The sequence below is a fragment of the Panthera pardus genome, unplaced genomic scaffold, assembly GCF_024362965.1.
Source record: "Panthera pardus isolate Hobbes unplaced genomic scaffold, ASM2436296v1 HiC_scaffold_12, whole genome shotgun sequence".
In the NCBI taxonomy this organism is placed as follows: Eukaryota; Metazoa; Chordata; class Mammalia; order Carnivora; family Felidae; genus Panthera; species Panthera pardus.
The window spans coordinates 50603837-50625662 of record NW_026526677.1 but is presented as its reverse complement, the minus strand read 5'-3'; the positions used below and the strand labels follow the sequence as shown (position 1 = coordinate 50625662).

General features: G+C 39.1%; 2 protein-coding genes across 2 annotated transcripts; one reads left to right on the top strand and one right to left on the bottom strand.

Annotated features, from left to right (window-relative positions):
* Positions 1–5186: 5186 nt before the first annotated feature.
* Positions 5187–9256, top strand: LOC109271094 (olfactory receptor 481). Its single transcript, XM_019456198.2, has one exon. The coding sequence runs from the start codon at positions 5241–5243 to the stop codon at positions 6177–6179; it is 939 nt and encodes a 312-aa protein (XP_019311743.1). The 5' UTR covers positions 5187–5240; the 3' UTR covers positions 6180–9256.
* An 11199-nt stretch (positions 9257–20455) lies between these two features.
* On the bottom strand, positions 20456–21448 carry LOC109271034 (olfactory receptor 10T2-like). Its single transcript, XM_019456065.2, has one exon. The coding sequence runs from the start codon at positions 21446–21448 to the stop codon at positions 20456–20458; it is 993 nt and encodes a 330-aa protein (XP_019311610.2).
* Positions 21449–21826: the final 378 nt, after the last annotated feature.

Here is a 21826-nt window from a genome sequence, read left to right as displayed (position 1 = left end):
TGCACTTTCAACCAAGGAAAGAGCAAGATGTTCCAACTATAATGGATACTAATCAAATGGTGTGAACAAAATGTTGAGAGGAGGACAGGAATGAAGGGAATTTAATTCTCGCAGATATAATCTGAGATATTTTTGTGGAATTGATGGCCACCTGTTTGTGTCATTTATCAGCCACAGTTGGGCTTCCTTAAAACCTAAAGGAGATCAAGTCGGATTCATTCCTGGGCTGCAGGGCTGGTTCAACATTCGCAAATCAATCAATGTGATACATCACATTAATAAAAGATAAGAACCCTATGATCCTGTCAATCGATGCAGAAAAAGCATTTGACAAAATTCAGCATCCTTTCTTAATAAAAACCCTCGAGAAAGTCGGGATAGAAGGAACATACTTAAACATCATAAAAACCATTTATGAAAAGCCCACAGCTAATATCATCCTCAATGGGGGAAAACTGAGAGCTTCCCCCCTGAGGTCAGGAATACCACAGGGATGTCCACTTTCACTGCTGTTGTTTAACATAGTGTTGGAAGTTCTAGCATCAGCAATCAGACAATAAAAGTAAATCAAAGGCATCAAAGTTGGCAAAGATGAAGTCAAGCTTTCACTTTTTGCAGATGACATGATATTATACATGGAAAGCCCGATAGACTCCACCAAAAGTCTGCTAGAACTGATACATGAATTCAGCAAAGTTGCAGGATACCAAATTAATGTACAGAAATCAGTTGCATTCTTATACATTAATAATGAAGCAACAGAAAGGCAAATAAAGAAACTGATCCCATTCACAATTGCACCAAGAATCACAAAATACCTAGGAATAAACCTACCCAAAGATGTAAAAGATCTGTCTGCTGAAAACTATAGAAAGCTTATGAAGGAAATTGAAGAAGATACAAAGAAATGGAAAAACATTCCATGCTCATGGATTGGAAGAATAAATATTGTTAAAATGTCAATACTACCCAAAGCAATCTACACATTCAATGCAATCCCAATTAAATTGCACCAGCATTCTTCTCGAAGCTAGAATGAGCAATCCTAAAATTTGTATGGAACCACAGAAGACCCCGAACAGCCAAAGTAATTTTGAAGAAGACCAAACCGGGAGGCATCACAATCCCAGACTTTAGGCTCTACTACAAAGCTGTAATCATCAAGACAACATGGTATTGGCACAAAAACAGACACATAGACCAATGGAATAGAATAGAGACTCCAGAACTGGACCCACAAAAGTATGGCCAACTAATCTTTGACAAAGCAGGAAAGAATATCCAATGGAAAAAAGACAGTCTCTTTAACAAATGGTGCTGGGAGAACTGGACAGCAACATGCAGAAGAATGAAACTAGACCACTTTCTTACACCATTCACAAAAATAAACTCAAAATGGATAAAGGACCTGAATGTGAGACAGGAAATGATCAAAACCCTAGAGGAGAAAGCAGGAAAAGACCTCTCTGACCTCAGCTGCAGCAATTTCTTACTTGACACATCCCCAAGGGCAAGGGAATTAAAAGCAAAAATGAACTATTGGGACCTCATGAAGATAAAAACTTCTGCACAGCAAAGGAAACAATCAACAAAACTAAAAGGCAACTTATGGAATGGGAAAAGATATTTGCAAATGGCATATCGGACAAAGGGCTAGTATCCAAAATCTATAAAGAACCCACCAAACTCCACACCCAAAAAATAAATAATCCAGTGAAGAAATGGGCAGAAAACACGAATAGACACTTCTCTAAAGAAGACATCCAGATGGCCAACAGGCACATGAAAAGATGCTCAACGTCACTCCTCATCAGGGAAATACAAATCAAAACCACACTCAGATATCACCTCACGCCAGTCAGAGTGGCTAAAATGAACAAATCAGGAGACTATAGATGCTGGAGAGGATGTGGAGAAACGGGAACCCTCTTACACTGTTGGTGGGAATGCAAACTGGTGCAGCCGCTCTGGAAAACAGTGTGGAGGTTCCTCAAAAAATTAAAAATAGACCTACCCCATGACCCAGCAATAGCACTGCTAGGAATTTACCCAAGGGATACAGGAGTGCTGATGCATAGGGGCACTTGTACCCCAATGTTTATAGCAGCACTCTCAACAATAGCCAAATTATGGAAAGAGCCTAAATGTCCATCAACTGATGAGTGGACAAAGAAATTGTGGTTTATATACACAATGGAATACTACTTGGCAATGAGAAAGAATGAAATATGGCCCTTTGTAGCAACATGGGTGGAACTGGAGAGTGTTATGCTAAGTGAAATAAGTCATACAGAGAAAGACAGATACCATATGTTTTCACTCTTATGTGGATCCTGAGAAACTTAACAGACCATGGGGGAGAGGAAGGAAAAAAAAAGTTAGGGAGGGAGGGAGCCAAACCATAAGAGACTCTTAAAAACTGAGAGCAATCTGAGGGTTGATGGGGGGTGGGAAGGAGGGGAGGGTGGGTGATGGGTATTGAGGAGGGCACCTTTTGGGATGAGCACTGGGTGTTGTATGGAAACCAATTTGACAATAAATTTCATATTAAAAAAAAAACCTAAAGGAATAGTATCTTTCTAGGACAGAGGGAGTCTCATAGTATGCCCATTTCCTAATTTGGTGGCTTTGAGGTGTTTGAGGTGTTAGAACCTCCTAATATGAATTATCACATTTAGCTTTGTTCTGAAGGTTATTGACTAATGGGCTCTTCAAGCCCAGAATCAAAGGTACCTGACCTTCAACCTTAGAGAATGTTCTGCTATGTGGCCATGGTTCAAGAATACAACCAGAGTTGATTGTGGCCATGTATCTTTGACAATCTGCCAGTCAATGTGGAAGTTGTGGTAGGCAGGGTTCTAAGAAAAATGTTAGTGTGAGATTCATTGTTTTATTAAGAGTTGATGGATTAAGGTTGGCAAAGGGGAGAGGGAATAGCATGTGCGTGAGAATCTCTTCCACCAATAAGCATGGGATGTATGTGAAGTGTCCTAGATCCACATTACATGTAAAAATACATATGATTTTTTAAAAGTTACATCACTTATGTTGAAAATAATATTGCAATTCCAATGGACTCATGTTTATAAGTTAAACTGTACTAGGAAACCCACATTATCTCTAAACATAGGTGACATGAAAACCTGGGCCACTGAATATAGCCACACTTCATAAATGTCACAAATTGTCACAGCCATATTAGTCATGTTGATCTAATAATCAACTTCAATGGTAGTAAAATATTATAATATTTTTCAGTTTATTTAAATTGAAATGTTTAATTATTATATTTAATTAAAAAATAAAAGGAACCACAGAGTATTGAGAAAGTATTTCATTCACACACTTTTACATAATCAGGTTTACATGCTATTTCTCTGTCCCAGTAGATATGTGCATGTAATTTCTCTATCCCAGTGGATTCTCAGTGTAGTTTTCCAGGACAAATAAAGAAATTAACTTGTAATTACAAGTGACGTAAGTGATTTGGGCCTTATCTCAAATGACATAAGCCTCACTTAAATATGGCACTGCTTTACAGTGACAACTCCTTGGAGCCTATCCCTAATGTTGTAGTGGATGTGTCCCAAATTTATACTGTTCTTTGTTAAGGGATACTGAAATATTTGATTCTCTTATATGTACCAGAAGTTACAAGTTGATTATTTCAAGTTCATCACTAGTAATTGAGCATCTATTTGTTGTGTGCACAGTGCTTGGTATTTTCATCCACATCATTTCATTTAACGCAAGAATCACATAAGGTATGTATCATTATTTCCTTTTTATAGAAGAGGAAACAGAAGGTCAACAATGTCTTTCAATGTGCCTATGATTCCATAGATAGTGATAGGCAGAGCTAGAAACCGATATCAAGTTTGTGTGGCTGCAAAGTCCATGGTCTTTGTGCACATCACTTTGCCTTCCCTCCTGGCACTCATATCCAACTTTGAAAGCTTTTGTGCCTTTCATACATTTATTTTTTCTAAAGTAATTCTTTTCAGGCTGAGGCTTTGTCTTGTTAAAAAAAAAAAAACAAAAGCCAGAATGTGAGAATTCAGACACATAACCCTAGTACTGCTCATATTGTAGGATATCATGGTCATGATTCACACACAACTTTTGGGGAAATGTCCATGCTTGCTGATAGTTATGTATGTATGTTTTCTTAAGTCTTCAGATTGAAGTTCTTCAAGAAAAATCAAATTATTCTGGAGAATATGTTGCTCTTTAATCTAGAAAAGCCATGGAAATGGCCGAATGTAACTAACATACTCTCCCCTGTCCTTGATTATGTGCTCTAATTTGAACCAAGGGAATATTATTCTGAAATGATCGTTTTTCTTCCAATCCAATTTCCTAGCCTCCCTAGCTGGCTACTTCCATCCATACCTCTCTAACTACTCTCTCCCCCCATCACCATCATATGCCCCCACTTCTTATTTCCCTATAGTTTCATACTACAACCGATGAAACCATCACTTACCAGTGTAGGTCTCCAAATGCTTCAGTTCACTTTCCAATTAATCCCAGTCCATAAAAATACCTGGACTCTTCTCTGCTTCATGTAATCCAAGAAGCATGAAAAAGTATGATGTGAGAGATAAATCTTGGAAGATTTTGCAAAATATCCTGGATTTAGCTCATAACAATAAGAAAAATTGTGTTTGGCCCATTCAGCTTGAACATAAACACTTTCCAGCCCTTGGTATCAATGATAACTAAGGATGTGATTTTTTTTTCATTCCAGGAAAAGGATCAAGTCAGAAAAACATGTCAAAATCAACTCGATACTTTTTGGTCCAGTAATTGGATAAATGGTGATAGTATTTACTGAAAAGAGAATACTGGTGCAGAGGCACATTTGGGATGAGGGTAGAAAATCAAGAGCTGACCTTTCTATAATCACTTAGGTTATTTACAGTTTATGTTATTACAATCAGTATTGCTGTAACATCATTTTACATATTCTTGTACACATGGGGAAGACTTACTCTACAGTATTTTATACAGTATAGGAGTAAAATAGCTGAATTCTAAGGTAATTGAGTCTCCAATTTTAATATATTCATGGAATTTGAAAAGAAAATTTGTGTGCACATTCTAGAAGTGAGGCAAAGTTACCATTTAAAAATTTTAATTGTAGGGTTCTCTACATGTATCTTCATTAAATGTGGGGTAATTTCAACCATTTTAATCTCCTCTGGTTCTGATTTCAATAGCCACCATTAAATGAATAGATGGAGACTGAAAACCACACAGCAGTGACAGAGTTCATTATTCTGGGATTAACAGATAATCCCACACTATGTGCCATCTTCTTTGTGATTTTTCTAGGAGTTTATGTAGTTACCATCGTGGGAAATATCAGTATAATCATCTTAATCCGAAGCAGCCCACAGCTGCACACCCCAATGTACCTTTTTCTCAGCCATTTGGCCTTTGTGGACATTGGGTATTCCACTTCAGTCACACCAATCATGCTGATGAGTTTTTTAAGAGAGAAAACAACAATCCCTGTCACTGGTTGTATAGCCCAGCTTGGCTCTGATGTCACTTTTGGGACTACAGAATGCTTCCTGCTGGCTACCATGGCCTATGATCGCTATGTGGCCATCTGCTCTCCCTTACTCTACTCCACCCAGATGTCCTCAGTGGTCTGCTTCCTCCTACTGGGGGCTTCCTACCTGGGTGGATGCATGAACGCTTCATCATTTACAGGCTGTCTGATGAATCTATCTTTCTGTGGACCAAATAAAATCAACCATTTTTTCTGTGACCTCTTTCCACTCTTGAAGCTTTCTTGTGGCCATGTTTTTATTGCTGAAATATCTCCCGCCATCTCTTCTGCATCCGTCCTCATAAGCACACTGTTTACCATAATTGTGTCCTACAGCTACATCCTCCACTCAATTCTGAATATGCGCTCTACTGAGGGGAGGAAGAAGGCCTTCTCAACCTGCACTTCCCACCTCACTGCCGTCACTTTGTTTTATGGGACAGTTTTGTTCGTTTATGTGATGCCCAAGTCCAGTTATTCAGCTGATCAGGTCAAAGTGGCATCTGTCATCTATACAGTGGTGGTCCCCATGTTGAATCCCCTCATCTACAGTCTGAGGAACAAGGAGGTGAAAGGGGCCATGAGAAAACTAATGGCCAGAACACACTGGTTTTCCTGAATCAGATCAGATATAAATCCATAAATAACAAAGCAATGATTCGGGGAAACATTTGTGCTGGATACTTTAATGATATTTATCATTAACTTCATCACTTTGATAGTGAAGAGCTCCTATAAATGTAAAAAGCCAATGTTTACTTCCATATAAGAAGTTAAATGTATCATTTAATGTGGAAATCTGTTTCATTCAAATTAAATATGAACTGTTCAAGGTAAGAATACCTGCTTGCAAAATAGTTTCATTAATCAGTTGTGAGTCCTATATTAAATACAGAGAGCTATTTCCACCAAAGATCAGATTTAATTGAATTCCATCTAGTTAAATAACATTTGGGGAAAAAATTTGTCCCCAACAGATCTGTAATAAAAGATAATATTGACAAGTCAGGACGTTCAGGCCACTTCCTTTAAAGGTACTGCCTTGCCTTTGTCAATGTATATTTAAACATTTGGGAGCATTGATGTTCATGTCTCCAGAAAGCCTCTATGTGCACTTTATTGAAGTGAGAACAAAGATCATGATTCCTCTGCTTGGCCATTAAGAGATCCAACCCAGATAACACAGAAGAGACCTTGTATACACCTGTACCAACTCTTTTTACAATGTAAGTCTTACCAGATGAGTCTAGGGTAAGATTTCAGAAGCTGAGGTTTCTTTGGAGGGGGAGACTGGGACATTGGGACTTTGTTTCAGCAATAATTTATAGGTAGGAGGCATGAAATTATGGGTCAGGCAAATAATACGTTTGCCACACATTTTGTAATGTCTCTCAAGGAGGCGTCCACTGTCCCTGCTTCTTCCACTGAACTTTTGGCGCTTATGATCCCGTCTGGTTATGGCAGTTGCCTCTAAATTGATTCCCTGCCTCCTGTATGCCTTTCACAATGGTTTATGATTAATATTTTAGCTAATATATTTTGTTAGCATATGAATAATGTCAGACAAATTCTGAGACACTTTGGAGGGACCACTTTGCAAGCTGAGCTGGTAAAGTGCCAAAGTCAGCACGGACACAGCCCTTTGCAAAGAGAGGGCTCCCAAAGGTATGACTTCAGTCTTGGAAAAGGGCATGTTCGAGTCACGGTGGGAGATCTGCACTCTGGTGGTTGAAGTTTTTCAATGAGTGTTTCTGGAAGTCTTTGTCTTCATCTTTCCTCCTATACTTTGCTTTTCACCAGGATTCATCTTCTGCCCTCTTCCCTCTCCTCCTCCCCATGATCCCCATAGGTAATCTTATCTTCTCCCATGAGCTCAGCTGCCACTGGTGTGGTGACAGAGTTCCTACACACCTTCCTTGAAGGACAGATGAACTTCTTCACTGGCCTTTCCCCCCAAGACTCTCAAACTCAGTGTGCCCTGACTATATTTATCGTATTTCTCACAAAATTATTCCTTTTCCTCTGGTTCTTTCCCAATTAGTGGCAACTCTTTGTAAGGCCTAGTACTGCAAGAGATTTGGGGCAACTCTCACTGCACACCCATCAAAATAGTCTGCCTCCCTCCACCCCATTCCTTCTGTCAGGTGGAAGACATGTTGCATACTGGCGTCTCCCATATCTAAGTCTCTTCTGTCTAGGCATGTAAAGACTCCCCAGTTGATTGTGGTAAGTCCATGCTGAGGTTTTTTCCTTCATATTTCCACTTGAAGGGATTCAATAATCCAATCACCCAGGTGTAGGGTGTGTGGCACTGTTACAACTTTTAGTGGAGAGGATAGGCATCGACACTTATCTTTTCCCTCCCAAGTTCTCAATCAACCGAGGAGATGGCAAAAAGAGAAGGCATATGGGAGAGCAAAAATATTAACCTACACCAATGAAGGAGCTGATATTAGAGTATGTGACACATATTTGTGGACATGTGTTTTCATGTTCTGAATCCCAGAATCTGACACTCTCCTTCCCTGTCCCTGGTCTCTGCAGTGAGAGTAGGCCTGTCTCCATCCATTTATAGCAGGGCCAAGAGCAGCCCAGAGCACTGAGGGCAGACTCACTCCCAAGAGAAAGGGGAGGGCAAAAGGCTGGGATTTCTGTTATGGGTTGAAGTGTGTCCCTCAAAAATTCATCCTAACCACCAGTATCTCAGAATGTGATCTTACCTGGGAATATGGTTGTTACAGGTGTAATTAGTTAAGATGAAGTCATATTGGAGGAGGCTGGGCTTCTAATCCAATATTACTGGTATCCTTATTTTTTTTTTAAAAAAAAGAAGAATTTGGATACAGACAGCACATAGGGGGAACCTCATATGAAAATAGAGAAGTGGGTTATGCTTCTACAAGCCAAGGATCAGCAAAGGTTGCCCACAAACCATCAGAAGCTAAGTGAGAGAGATGGAAGGAATCCCACAGTCCTCAAAAAGAAGAAACCCTGCTGACACCTTGATCTTGGACTCCTGAACTGTGAAAGAAACAATTTTTGTTGTTTAAGCCACTCAGTTTATGGTACTTTGTTAAGGTACGGAGCTAATATTATTATATATCTAGTTTTCCCCTCCAAATTTACTATCAGCTAATTTATTACTTCTAGGGAAGGAAGGAGTGAAGGCTAAGAAAGGTGTGTTATGGGGGTACCTGGGTGGCTCAGTTGGTTAAGTGTCTGACTTCAGCTCAGGCTATAATCTCACGGTTTGTGAGTTTGAGCCCCACATCAGGCTCTGTGCTAACAGCTCAGAGCCTGAAGCCTGCTTTGGATTCTGTGTCTCCTTCTCTCTCTCTGCCCCTCCTCCACTTGTGCTCTCTGTCTCTCTTTCTCTCTCTCAAAAATAAATAAACATTAAAAAAAAATTTTTTTAAGTGTGTTATGCTAGTAGATATCTCTTCCAAAGGGGGATAGAGAATATTAGGAATGGTCAAAAGCATTTTCCCCAAACAGCACATCAAAAAATAAGGATCAAGGATATCTCTGTGGCGGCACACCTGAGTGGCTCAGTCAGTTAAGCATCCAACTTCAGCCCAGGTCATGATCTTGCAGTTCATGAGTTCGAACCCTGCATCAGGCTCTGTGCTGACAGCTCGAAGCCTGGAGCCTGCTTCTGATTCTGTGTCTCCTTCTCTCTCTGCCCCTGCCCTGCTCGTGCACTCTCTCTCTCTCTCTCTCTCTCTCTCAAAAATAAAAACAAACATTACAAAAATAATAATTAAAAAAAGAATATCCCTGTGGGAATAATCAAAAACTCCTTTTGTAAGAATTTTATTTTTTGAAGTTTCCTGATTACTATGGATTGTAGACTGGGAACAATCAAAAACTCCTTTTGTAAAAAAATGTTTTTGGAAGCTTCTTGATCACTTAGATTGTAGTTTGCTACTTAGAAGGCAGAAATATGAACTGGGTGGGGCACCTGGCTGGTTCATTTGGAAGAGCATGGGACTCTTGATCTTAGGGTTGTGAGTTGAAGCATGTTGTCTGTAGAGATCACTTAAAAATAATATCTTAAAAAAAAAAGAAGTATGACCTGGGAAAAAATTTTAAAGATCCAAAACTGTTGTATTGTTAAAATATTCTTAGTCTATATAAATTTCAGGAAATTTTTCTTCTGCAGTAGATTGGGATTTAGCAAGTCAGTGACATTCCTGCCATTCTGTGAACCTTACCTGTAGTGGAGTATTGGAGAAGATTGAAGGCAAAGGGGAAGAGAAGAGATCATTTCTTGGGGGTAAGGAAATCATCATGTACTGTGATTGGGGTGATGGTTATACAAGTGTTTACATTTGTCAGAAGTCATCAAGCTGTAGATTTAAATTGTGTGTATGCAAATTACTATACTTCAATAAAGTTGCTATTTTGGAAGATTCTACAAGAGAGTACTCAGTTCTTTCTCATTTTAATCTGAGGCTTCAGGCAGTGGAGGTGATAGGATTATCATCTGCCTATTAATGTAGACCAACTCTATTTCTTAATTATTTCCCAAAGCTGTTCCCTCAACTACTGCACCTGCTCTAGTTCCCCAGACATTCATTCTTTCTGTGCCCTTCATTCCTTTCTTCAGCACTATGCCTATACTAGCATTGACTTTCTTTCTGCTTAAAAAACTTTATTTCTTCTTTTAATACAGGTTTGCTGGTGATGAATTTTAACAGTTTCAGGTGGGTTTGGGGTTGGGGATTTTTTGTTTGCTTGTTTTGGGGGGGTTGGTCATAAAAAGTTATTCCACCTTCATTTTTTTTCCACTTAATTTTTTTTTTTTAATTTTGAAATAATTCTAGATTCAAGGAAGCTTCAAAGATAGTACAGAGAGGTCCTGTGAACCCTTTATTTAATTTCACCCAGGGCTTACTACAGTACCACACAAAACCAAGAAAAGGACATTGATACAATGTATTGGTAACCTTCTGTGCACCTTCATTCTTGAAGATAACTCTGGGTAGAATTCTAGGTTATCCGTGAAATATCTTCAAGCACCTTTAAGATGTAATTGTTCTCGTGCTTCTACCATTTCTCTAAAAAGTTTAGCTTTCAGTTTTCCTCCCTCCTTCTCCCCTCCTCTTTTTCAAAGGGAATATGTCTTTCATTTCCCTCTTGTTGGGGAACATCAAAAGTCATCAAAAAAGGATGACCCTGGAGCTGGACCCGGGCATTCAGGGGCTGCTCCCACTGACCCTGGAGCTGGACCCGGGCATTCAGGGGCTGCTCGCACCTCCCCTGTCCTTGGAATGTGGGTTCCGCTCTCCTTTCCCGCTCCCAGAGGCTGCTCCAAGGAACACAGCCTTGAGATAGTAACGTGGTATTGAAAACACCTGCATGGTCTGCGTGACTGCACCCATTTAAGGCCTATTTACAAGCTGTTAAAGTTCCGCTGGTGGGTGTGGGGATCCATTTGTCGTCTTGCTGCCGCCAGAGACAAGCCCTGGTATGTAAATTCCCCTTGCTTATTACAACTGCCACCTTCTAACCTGGACGTGGCGTCCAATCTTTCTTTGGTTTCTCGCTGCCCTCTGTGTAGGGGGCTGGCTTCAAATCTTACCTTGAAAATTCCCAGGAGGGGTTTGCAAACCAGCACCCTCAAGCTTTTCACACTTTATTTTGCTTTTGGCTTCCTGTCTTATGATTTCCGGAAGTGTGATTGTTCCTACATTTACCATATTTGGAAGATGCAGGATGTCTTGAATTTGTAGCTCATGGTCTTTTGTGTTTGGAATATTATCATTGAATATTTCTTCAGAAATTTCTTCTCCTTTTGGCTCGGACTTCATTGCACATGTGTTAGATCTTTTCACAACTTCCAGTATAGCTCTCACACTTTTTGTATTTTTATTATTATTTTTTCTTCATCCAGTAACATGTATGTTCTCTGCTGACCTCTCAGTTTACTAACCCTCTTTTCTGCTGTATCCAATCTACTATGAATTCATCTGCTGAAGTCCTAATTTATTTTTCATTTCCAAGATTTAAACTTGATACTTTTTATTTTGTTTTTCTTTAAAAAAAAAGTTTTTGCATTTAGTTCTCTGGTGTGATTCTTCATGTTACTCTTCTGTTTTTCTTAAATATGTTATTAACATTTATTTTGAAATACCTGTTTTTTATTCATTTGGTCCTGGCAAATCACTGGCATACCTTATCGTTTTGTTTTGAATGATAGGCAGTATAGATAAAAAATTGTAGAGTTTCTGGATGAGATTATCTTCCTCCAAAGTGTATTCAGTATTCTTCTAGCAGGCAGATAGAGCACTGGATTAATCCCTTTGAAGAAATGGAATTATAGTCCCCAAATGGGTCATTCACATAATAAAACAACTCTATGTATTCTTATACAATAGCTTCTAAACTTGCATCGTAGTAAAACAGTGGTGGTATTCCCAGTGTAGGTTAGGCGCTGTGCTTTGTTGGGGAGGATCTAATTCGGATTTGACTTATTTCTAGGATGTAGCAATTACCCCTAAGGTATGGTCTTTTAGGACTCTGAAGTAAAAGCATAAGGTGTTATAGGTCCCCTCCACCTTAAACAGCCTATCAAGCCAGCACTACAAAATGCCAGAATCTCTGGTAAGATCTTCTGCCTCCCACAGTCTGATTTCCACTTGGTGTTTTGATCTCTCGCCAGCCCTTGTGCAACTCGGAAGTAGTCACATTCCTTAAAAAGAAATTACACAAAGGATTTGGGGCTCACATCTTTTCAGTTTTTCCTCTCCAGGATCTTGGCCTCGAAAGTCTTAGCTGCCTTGGCATCTCTGACCTCAAACTACTTTTTTTTAATTTAAAAAAATTTTTTAATGTTTATTTATTTTTTGAGAGTGAGACAGAGGCAGAGAGAGAGAGAGGGAGACAGAATCCAAAGGAGGTTCCAGGCTCCGAGCTGTCAGCACAGAGCCTGATGCAGGGCTCGAACTCACAAGTTGTGAGATCATTACCTGAGCCGAAGTCAGACGCTCAGCTGACTGAACCACCCAGGCGCCCCTCTAACCTCAAACTTCTATGTACTCACCCTGCCATGCCGCCTAAAGCCCCAGGCTGTAGCTTTTTGCTCAGTCTCTATCCCTCTTGATATCATTTTGCAAATGCATTTGTTTGTGAGGCTCAAGGAAGGATTTACTGGTGAAATGACATTTAAACTGAGACATACAGAAAGATAGGAGTAGAATGATTATTTCTAGTTGGAAATGCAGTTGCAGAAACTTGGGTGGGTGAAAGTAGTGATGTGGGAGGTTGAATGAATTATCCTTAGCTCAAAGTACAATGTCTGGTACAGAGCGAGCATTTGACAAATATCTGTTGGTTAAACATTAATTCTAATTCAGTGAATATTTATTTAGTCTCTATTCCTGACACTAGATTATGAACTGAGAACACAAAGTTGAGTATGCCATTTGCTTTTCTTTCAAGAAGTTCACAAAGAAATGGTTCTTAAAAATACAATAGTTTTGGGGCGCCTGGGTGGCTCAGTCGGTTAAGCGTCCGACTTCGGCTCAGGTCACGATCTCGCGGTCCGTGAGTTCGAGCCCCACGTCGGGCTCTGGGCTGATGGCTCAGAGCCTGGAGCCTGCTTCGGATTCTGTGTCTCCCTCTCTCTCTGCCCCTCCCCCGTTCATGCTCTGTCTCTCTCTGTCTCAAAAATAAATAAATGTTAAAAAAAAAATACAATAGTTTCCATTCAAATGATGTGAATAAAGTACGAGTTGCCATTTTTTAATCTGTAAAAATGTTTAATTTTCTTATTAATGTATATATTTAAGGTGTACAAGATGATTTTTGACATACATATACATAGTGAAATGATTAATGAAGTCAAGCTCATTAACATACCCATTTTCTCACATAGTTACCATTTTCTGGTGTGGTGAAAACACCTGAAATTTACTCTCTCAGCAAATTTCCAGTATTAAATACAGTATTTTTAACTACATTCACCATGCTGTACTTTAGATTGCTAAAACAAATTCATTCTACGTAATTGCATTTTGTACTCTTTGACCAACATCTCCCCATGTCTGCCACCTCCCCAATGCTGGCAACTACTATTCTACTCTTTGCTTCTATGAATTTGATTTTCTTAGATTCCATATCTAAGTGAGATCAGGCGGTACTTTTATTTCTTTGTCTGGCTCGTTTTACTTGGCATAATGTCTACAACACCCATGCTGTTGCAAATGGCAAGATTTCCTTCTTTTTTATGGCTGAATAATATTCCATTGTGTATGTATACCACACCTATTGATAGCGTGTGGTTTTTAATCTTTCATTCTGTTTTTTTATTTTTATTTTTTTATATTTTTAATTTATTTTTTAATTTACATCCAAGTTAGTTAGCATATAGTGCTATAATGATTTCAGGGGTAGATGCCAGTGATGCATCCCCTATGTATAACACCCAGTGCTCATCTCAACAAGTATCCTCCCTTATGCCTCTTATTCAGCCCATCCCCAAACCCACAACCCCTCCAGCAACCCTCAGTTTGTTCTCTGTATTTAAAAGTCTCTTCTGTTTTGTCCCCCTCCCTGTTTTTATATTCTTTTTGCTTCCCTTCCCTTAGGTTCATCTGTTTTGTATCTTAAAGTCCTCATATGAGTGAAATCCTATGATATTTGTCTTTCTCGGACTGACTAATTTCGCTTAGCATAATACCCTCTAGTTCCATCCACATAGGTGCAAATGGCAAGATTTCGTTCTTTTTGATTGCCAAGTAGTAGTCCATTGTATATATATATACCACATCCTCTTTATCCATTCATCTGTCGCTGGATATATGGGATCTTTCCATAATTTGGCTATTGTTGATAGTGCCTCTATAAACATTGGGGTGCATGTGCCCTTTTGAAACAGCACACCTGTATCCCTTAGATAAATACCTAGTAGTGCAATTGCTGGGTTGTAGGGTAGTTCTGTTTTTAATTTTTTGAGGAATCCATACTGTTTTCCAAAGTGGCTGCACCAGCTTGCATTCCAACCAGCAGTGCAAAAGAGATCCTCTTTCTCTGCATCCTCGGACCTCACCTTATCTTGAGGAGGTCCAAGTAGTTCATTATTGTTTTTGTTTCCCTTGCCTCTGGAGACGTGTTGAGTAAGAAGTTGCTGCGGCCAAGGTCAAAGAGGTTTTTGCTTGCTTTCTCCTCTAGGATTTTGATGGCTTCCTGTATTATGTGTAGGCCTTTCATCCATTTTGAGTTTATTTTTGTATATGGGGTAAGACAGTGGTCCACATTCATTTTTCTGCATGTCGCTGTCCAATTTTCCCAGCACCATTTGCTGAAGAGACTGTCATTATTCCAGAAGATATCCTTTCCTGCTTTGTCAAAGATTGGTTGGCCATATATTTGTGGGTCCATTTCTGGGTTCTCTATTCTGTTCCATTGATCTTAGTGTCTGTTTTTGTGCTAGTACCATACTGTTTTGATGATTACAGCTTTGTAATATAGCTTGAAGTCCAGGATTCTAATGCCTCCAGCTTTGGTTTTCTTTTTCAGGATCCCTTTGGCTATTCGGGATCTTTTCTGGTCACATACATATTTTAGGATTGTTTGTTTTAGCTCTGTGAAGAATTCTGGTGTTGTTTTAATAGGGATTGAATTGAATATGTATATTGCTTTGAGTAGTATCGACATTTTAACAATATTTGTTCTTCCAATCCAGGAGCATGGAATATTTTTCCATTCTTTGTGTGTGTCTTCTTCAATTTCTTTCATAAGCTTTCTGTAATTTTCAGTATGTAGATTTTACACCTCTTTGGTTGGGTATATTCCTGGGTATTTCATGATTTTTCATGCAATTGTAAATGGGATCAATTCTTGATTTCTCTTTCTGTTGCTTCATTATTGGTGTATAGGAATGCAACCGATTTTTGTGCATTGATTTTTATATCTTGTGACTTTGCTGAATTCATGAATCAGTTCTAGTGATTTTTTGGCAGAATCTTTTGGGTTTTCCATATAGAGTATCATGTCATCTGTGAAAAGTGAAAGTTTGACTTCCTCCTTGCTAATTTGGATGCCTTTTATTCCTTTGTATTCTCTGATTGTCCAGTACTACATTGAATAACAGTGGCAAGAGTGGACTTTCCTGTCATGTTCCTGACCTTAGGGGGAAAGGTCTCAGTTTTTCCTCATTGAGGATAATATTAGTGGTGGGTCTTTCATATATGGCTTCTATGATCTTGAGGTACAATCCTTCTATACCTACATTCTTGAGGGTTTTTATCAAGAAAGGATGCTGTATTTTGTCAAATGCTTTCTCTGCATCTATTGAGAGGATCATGTAGTTCTTGTCCTTTCTTTCATTGATGTGATGAATCACGTTAATTGTTTTGTGGATATTGAACCAGCCCTGCATCCCAGGTATAAATCCCACTTGGTCATGGTGAATAATTCTTTTAATGTATTGTTGGATCTGGTTGGCTACTGTCTTGTTGAGGTTTTTTTTCATCTATGTTCATCAGGGAAATTGGTCTGTAGTTCTCCTTTTTAGTGGGGTCTTTGTCTGGTTTTGGAATCAAGGTAATGCTGGCTTCATAGAATGAGTTTGGAAGTTTTCCTTCCATTTCTATTTTTTGGAACAGCTTCAAGAGAATAGGTGTTAACTCTTGTTTAAATGTTTGGTAGAATTCCCTTGGAAAGCCATCTGGCCCTAGACTCTTGTTTTTTGGAGATCTCTTACTAATTCAATTTCTTTACTGGTTATGGGTCTGTTCAAATTTTCCATTTCTTCCTGTTTGAGTTTTGGTAGTGTATATGTTTCTAGGAATTTGTCCATTTCTTCCAGATTACCCATTTTATTGGCATATAATTGCTCATAATATTCCCCTATTATTTGTATTTCTGCAGTGTTGGTTGTGACCTCCCCTCTTTCATTCTTGATTTTATTTGGGTCCTTTCCCTTTCCTTTTTGATCAAACTGGCTAGGGGTTTATCCATTTTGTTCATTCTTTCAAAGAACCAGCTCCAGGTTTCATTGATCTGTTCTACTGTTTTTTTTTTTTTTGTTTCAATAGCATTGATTTCTGCTCTAATCTTTATTATTTTCTGTCTTCTGCTGGTTTGGGGTTTATTTGCTGTTCTTTTTCCAGTTCTTTAAAAAAATTTTTTTAACATTTTATTTATTTTTGAGACAGAGAGACAAAGCATGAACGGGGGAGGGTCCAGTTCTTTAAAGGTGTAACGTTAGGTTGTGTATCTGAGACCTTTCTTCCTTCTTTAGGAAGGCCTGAGTTGGTATATACTTCCTCTTATGACTGCCTTTGCTGTGTCCCAAAGGTTTTGGGCTGTGGTGTTGTCATTTTCATTAGCTTCCATGTACTTTTTAATTTCCTCTTTAACTTCTTGGTTATCCCATTCATTCTTTAGTAGAATGTTCTTTAGTCTTCAAGTATTGTTATCTTTCCAAAATTTTTCTTGTGGTTAATTTTGACTTTCATAGCATTGTGGTCTGAAAATTTGCATGGTATGATCTCGATCTTTTTGTACTTGTTGAGGGCTGATTTATGTTCTAGTATGTGATCTATTCTGGAGAATGTTCCATGTGCACCCAAGAAGAGGGTGTATTATTTTGCTTAAGGATGAAATGTTCTGAATGTATCTGTTAAGTCCATCCAGTCCAGTGTCTCATCCAAAGCCATTGTTTCCTTGTTGATTTTCTGTTTAGATGATCTGTCCATTGCTGTGAGTGGGGTGTTGAAGTCTCCTACTATTATTGTGTTATTATCAATGAGTTTCTGTATGTGTGTGATTGATTTACATATTTGGGTGCTTGCACGTTTGGCGCATAAATGTTTACTATTGTTAGATCTTCTTGGCGGCTAGACCCCTAAATTATGATATAATGCCCTTCTTCATCTCTTGTTATAGTCTTTATTTTAAAATCTAGATTGTCTGACACCAGTATGTCTACTCCGTCTTTCTTTTGGTGACTATTAACATGATAGATGATTCTCCATCCCCATACCTTCAATCTGAAGGTGCCTTTAGGTCTCAAATGCATCTCTTATAAACAGCATATAGATTGATCTTGTTTTCTTATCCATTCTATTACCCTATGTTTTTATTGGAGTGTGTAGTCCATTGACATTTAGAGTGAGTACTGAAAGATTTGAATTTATTGCCATTATCATGCTTGTAGAGTTGGAGTTTCTGGTGGTATTCTGTGGTCCACCAGGTATGAGCTGTGGAGTTTCAGACTCTGCACTCCCCTTTTTATAGCATCTTAATGGAATTTAAACCCTCTCCTTTCTCCTTTCTCTGTTCATTCCCTTGCAGTCCCTTTCTCCTTTCTCCCTTTTTTGTTCAGTCCACTCTCTTTCTTTCCAGCTGCTTTTGAGGGGGAGTGCTTTTCCTGTACTCTCCCCCCATCTCTGTTCTCTCTCCACAAGCAAAAACAGCCCCCTACCCTCTGAGCCTTCTCTCTCCCCCAGCTCACCTCTCTGTACTATACTTGCCAAGTTTTGTGGTTCAAGTTGTGCAGATTGTTATGTTAATCCTTAAATCAGTTTCCTAGGTGTGCAAGGTGATTTGTGTTGATCTAGCTGCATTCAAGGATGAGAGAGGCAAAAAAAAAAAAAAAAAAATTCCATGCTGCTCTGCCATCTTTCATTCTATTAATGTGGTGTATTACATTGATTGGTTTGCATATGTTAAAACAGCCTTGGGGCACCTGGGTGGCTCAGTCGATTAAGCGTCCAACTCTTGGTTTCTGCTCAGGTCATGATCTCCTAGTTTGTGAGGTGAAGCCCTGCATTGGGCTCTGTGCTAACAGCATGGAGCCCGCTTGTGATTCTCTCTCCCTCTCTCTCTGCCCCTCCCCTGCTCATGAGTGCGCTCTCTCTCTCTGTCTCTCTCTGTCTATCTCTTTCAAAATAAACTTTAGTAATAAGAATAATAATAAAAAACCAACCTTGCATCCCAGGAGTAAATCCCTTTTAGTCAAAATTGAGACTTAATGAGATGAAAAAGGTAAAGTTGATCGTATGAGGAAACAGAGACTTTCGTGTGAATTAGGGGACATTTGTGAAGATGCAATGGTGAAATTTGTGAAATGGTTGGTCAGAGAACTTCTAGCCAAATTTTAATTCAGTGCTGAACAAAGACTGAGACCTGGAGACCCAATAGGCTGTGACACCACATATAATCAATGAAGCTGTGATTTGAATCTCAGTTTCAAGCCCTGCGGGAACTCTCCTCACCTGTATTCACTATAGCACAACCTCATGCTTCCTCTCTTGAGATTCTTATTTCTTTTCAGGGGTTTCTCCCAAGACGTTTTGCTTCCATTCCGGAATCTTCTCTCCACTCTACCCATCGACTTTACACAGAGCTCATTCTCTATCTCTTCATTTTAACTAAACCTTGTTGTCTGAGAAGGGCACAATTGCTTCTCAGCTCTGTTGAACAGAAGTTGCTCACTTCCTTATTCTATAGGCCAGCCACAACTTGGCATTCTCCTAGCTTCTTACTATATTTCTAAATCGTTTGTTTGCATATTTATGACAAAACATTTCCCTCATTGGCACCAATCTTACCCAGCTAAGAAATAATATATCGTTGGCCTTTGAATAATGCAGAGGTTTAGGGCACTGATCCCCACACAGTCAAAAACTTTTGACTCCCCCAAAACTTAACTACTCATAGCCCACCGTTGACGGGAAGCCTTGCTGATAACATAAAGAGTTGATTAACACATATTTTGCATGTTATGTGTATTATATACCGTATTCTTACAACAAGGTAGGGTAGAGAAAAAAAAAATCTTTTAAGAAAATCGTAAGGAAAGAAAAGACATTTACATTACTCTACTACATTGAAAAAATCCACATGTGAGTGGATTAAAACCTATGTTTTTCAAGGGTCAACTGCACTGTTGTCCTCAGAGTCTTTTACTGACCACCCCACTTCTTGTTATTTATTAGCAAATTGCCACCAACCTCTTGATCTTTTCCCATCTCAGACCTTCAGCTTTGGCAACTTCATATCATCTGGCTGTGCCATCAGACAATGTGACTTCAAAATGCTTAGACTTCCTGACATCATCTAACATCTTCCACAGTCCACATGAGAACCTTACCACAATGGCCTCAATTAGATTCTTCAGTTATATATAGCACATTCCACCTCTCTGATTTTTATAAATTAGAAGCTATTTATCTTTATGCTCTAACTCAAATAGTGTTTGAATTATTTGCTTTTTGAGGTCTTGAGAAAGTTAATTATGAAACCATCCGGCCTACTCCTTTGCTGGGCAATAGGAAAAATAGCTCTTTGACAGACTTTTCTATATTATTCCTGAAATTTGGTATGTTAAAAATGTCTTTTGCAGTAATTTTCATCAGTTTATTTTTCCAGAAATTCTTCCATTCCCATCTAGTTTCCTTATTTCTTTGAATAGAATTGAGCAAGGTATTTCTTAAAATTCCTGGAAATTTCTCTATATTTGTAGCCTTTCACTCATTTCAAGTCTAAGTTTGTGTGCTTATAGTTTTTCCTCTTTTGACTAAGTGAATTCGTGTTTTTTCTTTCCTTCTCCATTGCTCTTTCATTTTTTTCTCCTTTTCCATTTTAGTATGTTTTTCTTCTTCCAAAGGCAACAAAGGTTATGAAAATGGTTTTCCAAACTGCTTTTTGATATGTTTACTACATGCGTGTGTGCCTGTATGTATATGCATTTATATGCGTATATGTACACATATGTGTAATAACATTTTTAAATATTTTTTCATCTTAAAATATTGTAAAACTACCTGTGGTTTTGTAATAGGAAAGGAGTGAGACCAGGGCATATCAGACAATTAGAATACACTTTAATTGCTTTGCACACAAACTAATGATTTTATTGGAAATACTCTACTTTTTCCACTTTTATTTATCAACAGTCTGTACATTTTTAATGTCCGGTGTTCTTCTACTCCCCATCTGAGGGATGAACCTATTTGTCTTGCCTAATACCTTCCTTAGAGCTGTCTGCATGTCTTTGTTTCTGAGACTGTAAACGATGGGGTTAAGCAGAGGTGTCAGCACTGTGTATGTGACCGCCATCAGCATGTCTTCACGGAATGAGTCCCTGTCCTTGGGCCTCAAATAGACAAAGCCAGCAAATCCATAGTGTATGCACACCACAGTGAGGTGGGAGGAGCAAGTGGAGAAGGCCTTATACTTCCCCTTGGCAGAAGGCATCTTCACAACTCTGGACACAATGAAGACATAGGACATCATAATGAAAACAAAGCTGCCCACCAACACGAAGGCAGAGAGCACAAAAATAGCCATTTCGTGATGGGAGGTGTAATCACAGGCAAGGCAGACCACAGGTGAGATGTCACAGAAGTAGTGCTCGATGATGTTGGAGTCACAGAAAGACAAGTTGAATACAGTGATGACGATGCACAGAGAAACCAGGAACCCAGCCATCCAAGAGGCCATGATGAACTGAAAGCAGATCTTATGGGTCATCAAGACCTTATAGCGCAGTGGGCTGTGAATGGCAGTGTAACGGTCGTAAGACATGGCAGCCATGATGAAGCAGTTATTGGCTCCCAAGCCAAAGAAGAAAAACATCTGTGTGGCACACTCAGGAAGAGAGATGGCCTTGCTATCTGACAGCAAGTCCACTAGCATGCGGGGGATGATTGCCATAGTGGTACAAGTTTCTGAAAAGGACAGGCCACAGAGGAAAAAATACATGGGGATGTGAAGGTTGTGACTCAGCTTGATGGCCACCATTATGCACACATTTGCAGCTAGGATGGTCACATGGGAGAAGAAAATCATCACAAAGAGGAGACCCTGCAAGTCTGGGAAACTGGAAAACCCCCACAGAAGGAATGTGCTCACTGTAGTATGATTGTCCATCATTCATTAGGCTCAGTAACTTTCTCCCACAGGTGCAGACATTCTTGAGGTCAATACTCAAGATAATAAAAAGCACTGAGGTCACCTGACCTTTAATCAAGGGCTCCTGGGCAACAGCAAGACAAATGTTAATGAGAGAACCTAAGCAATGGGAGCTAAATGCATCTGGCTGAATTCAAGTTCAGAGTGATGAGGAGAAAGATTCTAGTAGAAGAATCTGCCTAAATGCCACAGAGTAGGCTAAAATATATTCTGGGAACCCCCTCATATCACCCCTTTCTGTCCTGTACAGTGAGAATCTGCATGAAAGAGGGAAATATGAAGGAAAAAATGTTACTTTCTCACCTACAGGAGTATGAGAAGTAACAGGCGTAAAATGCT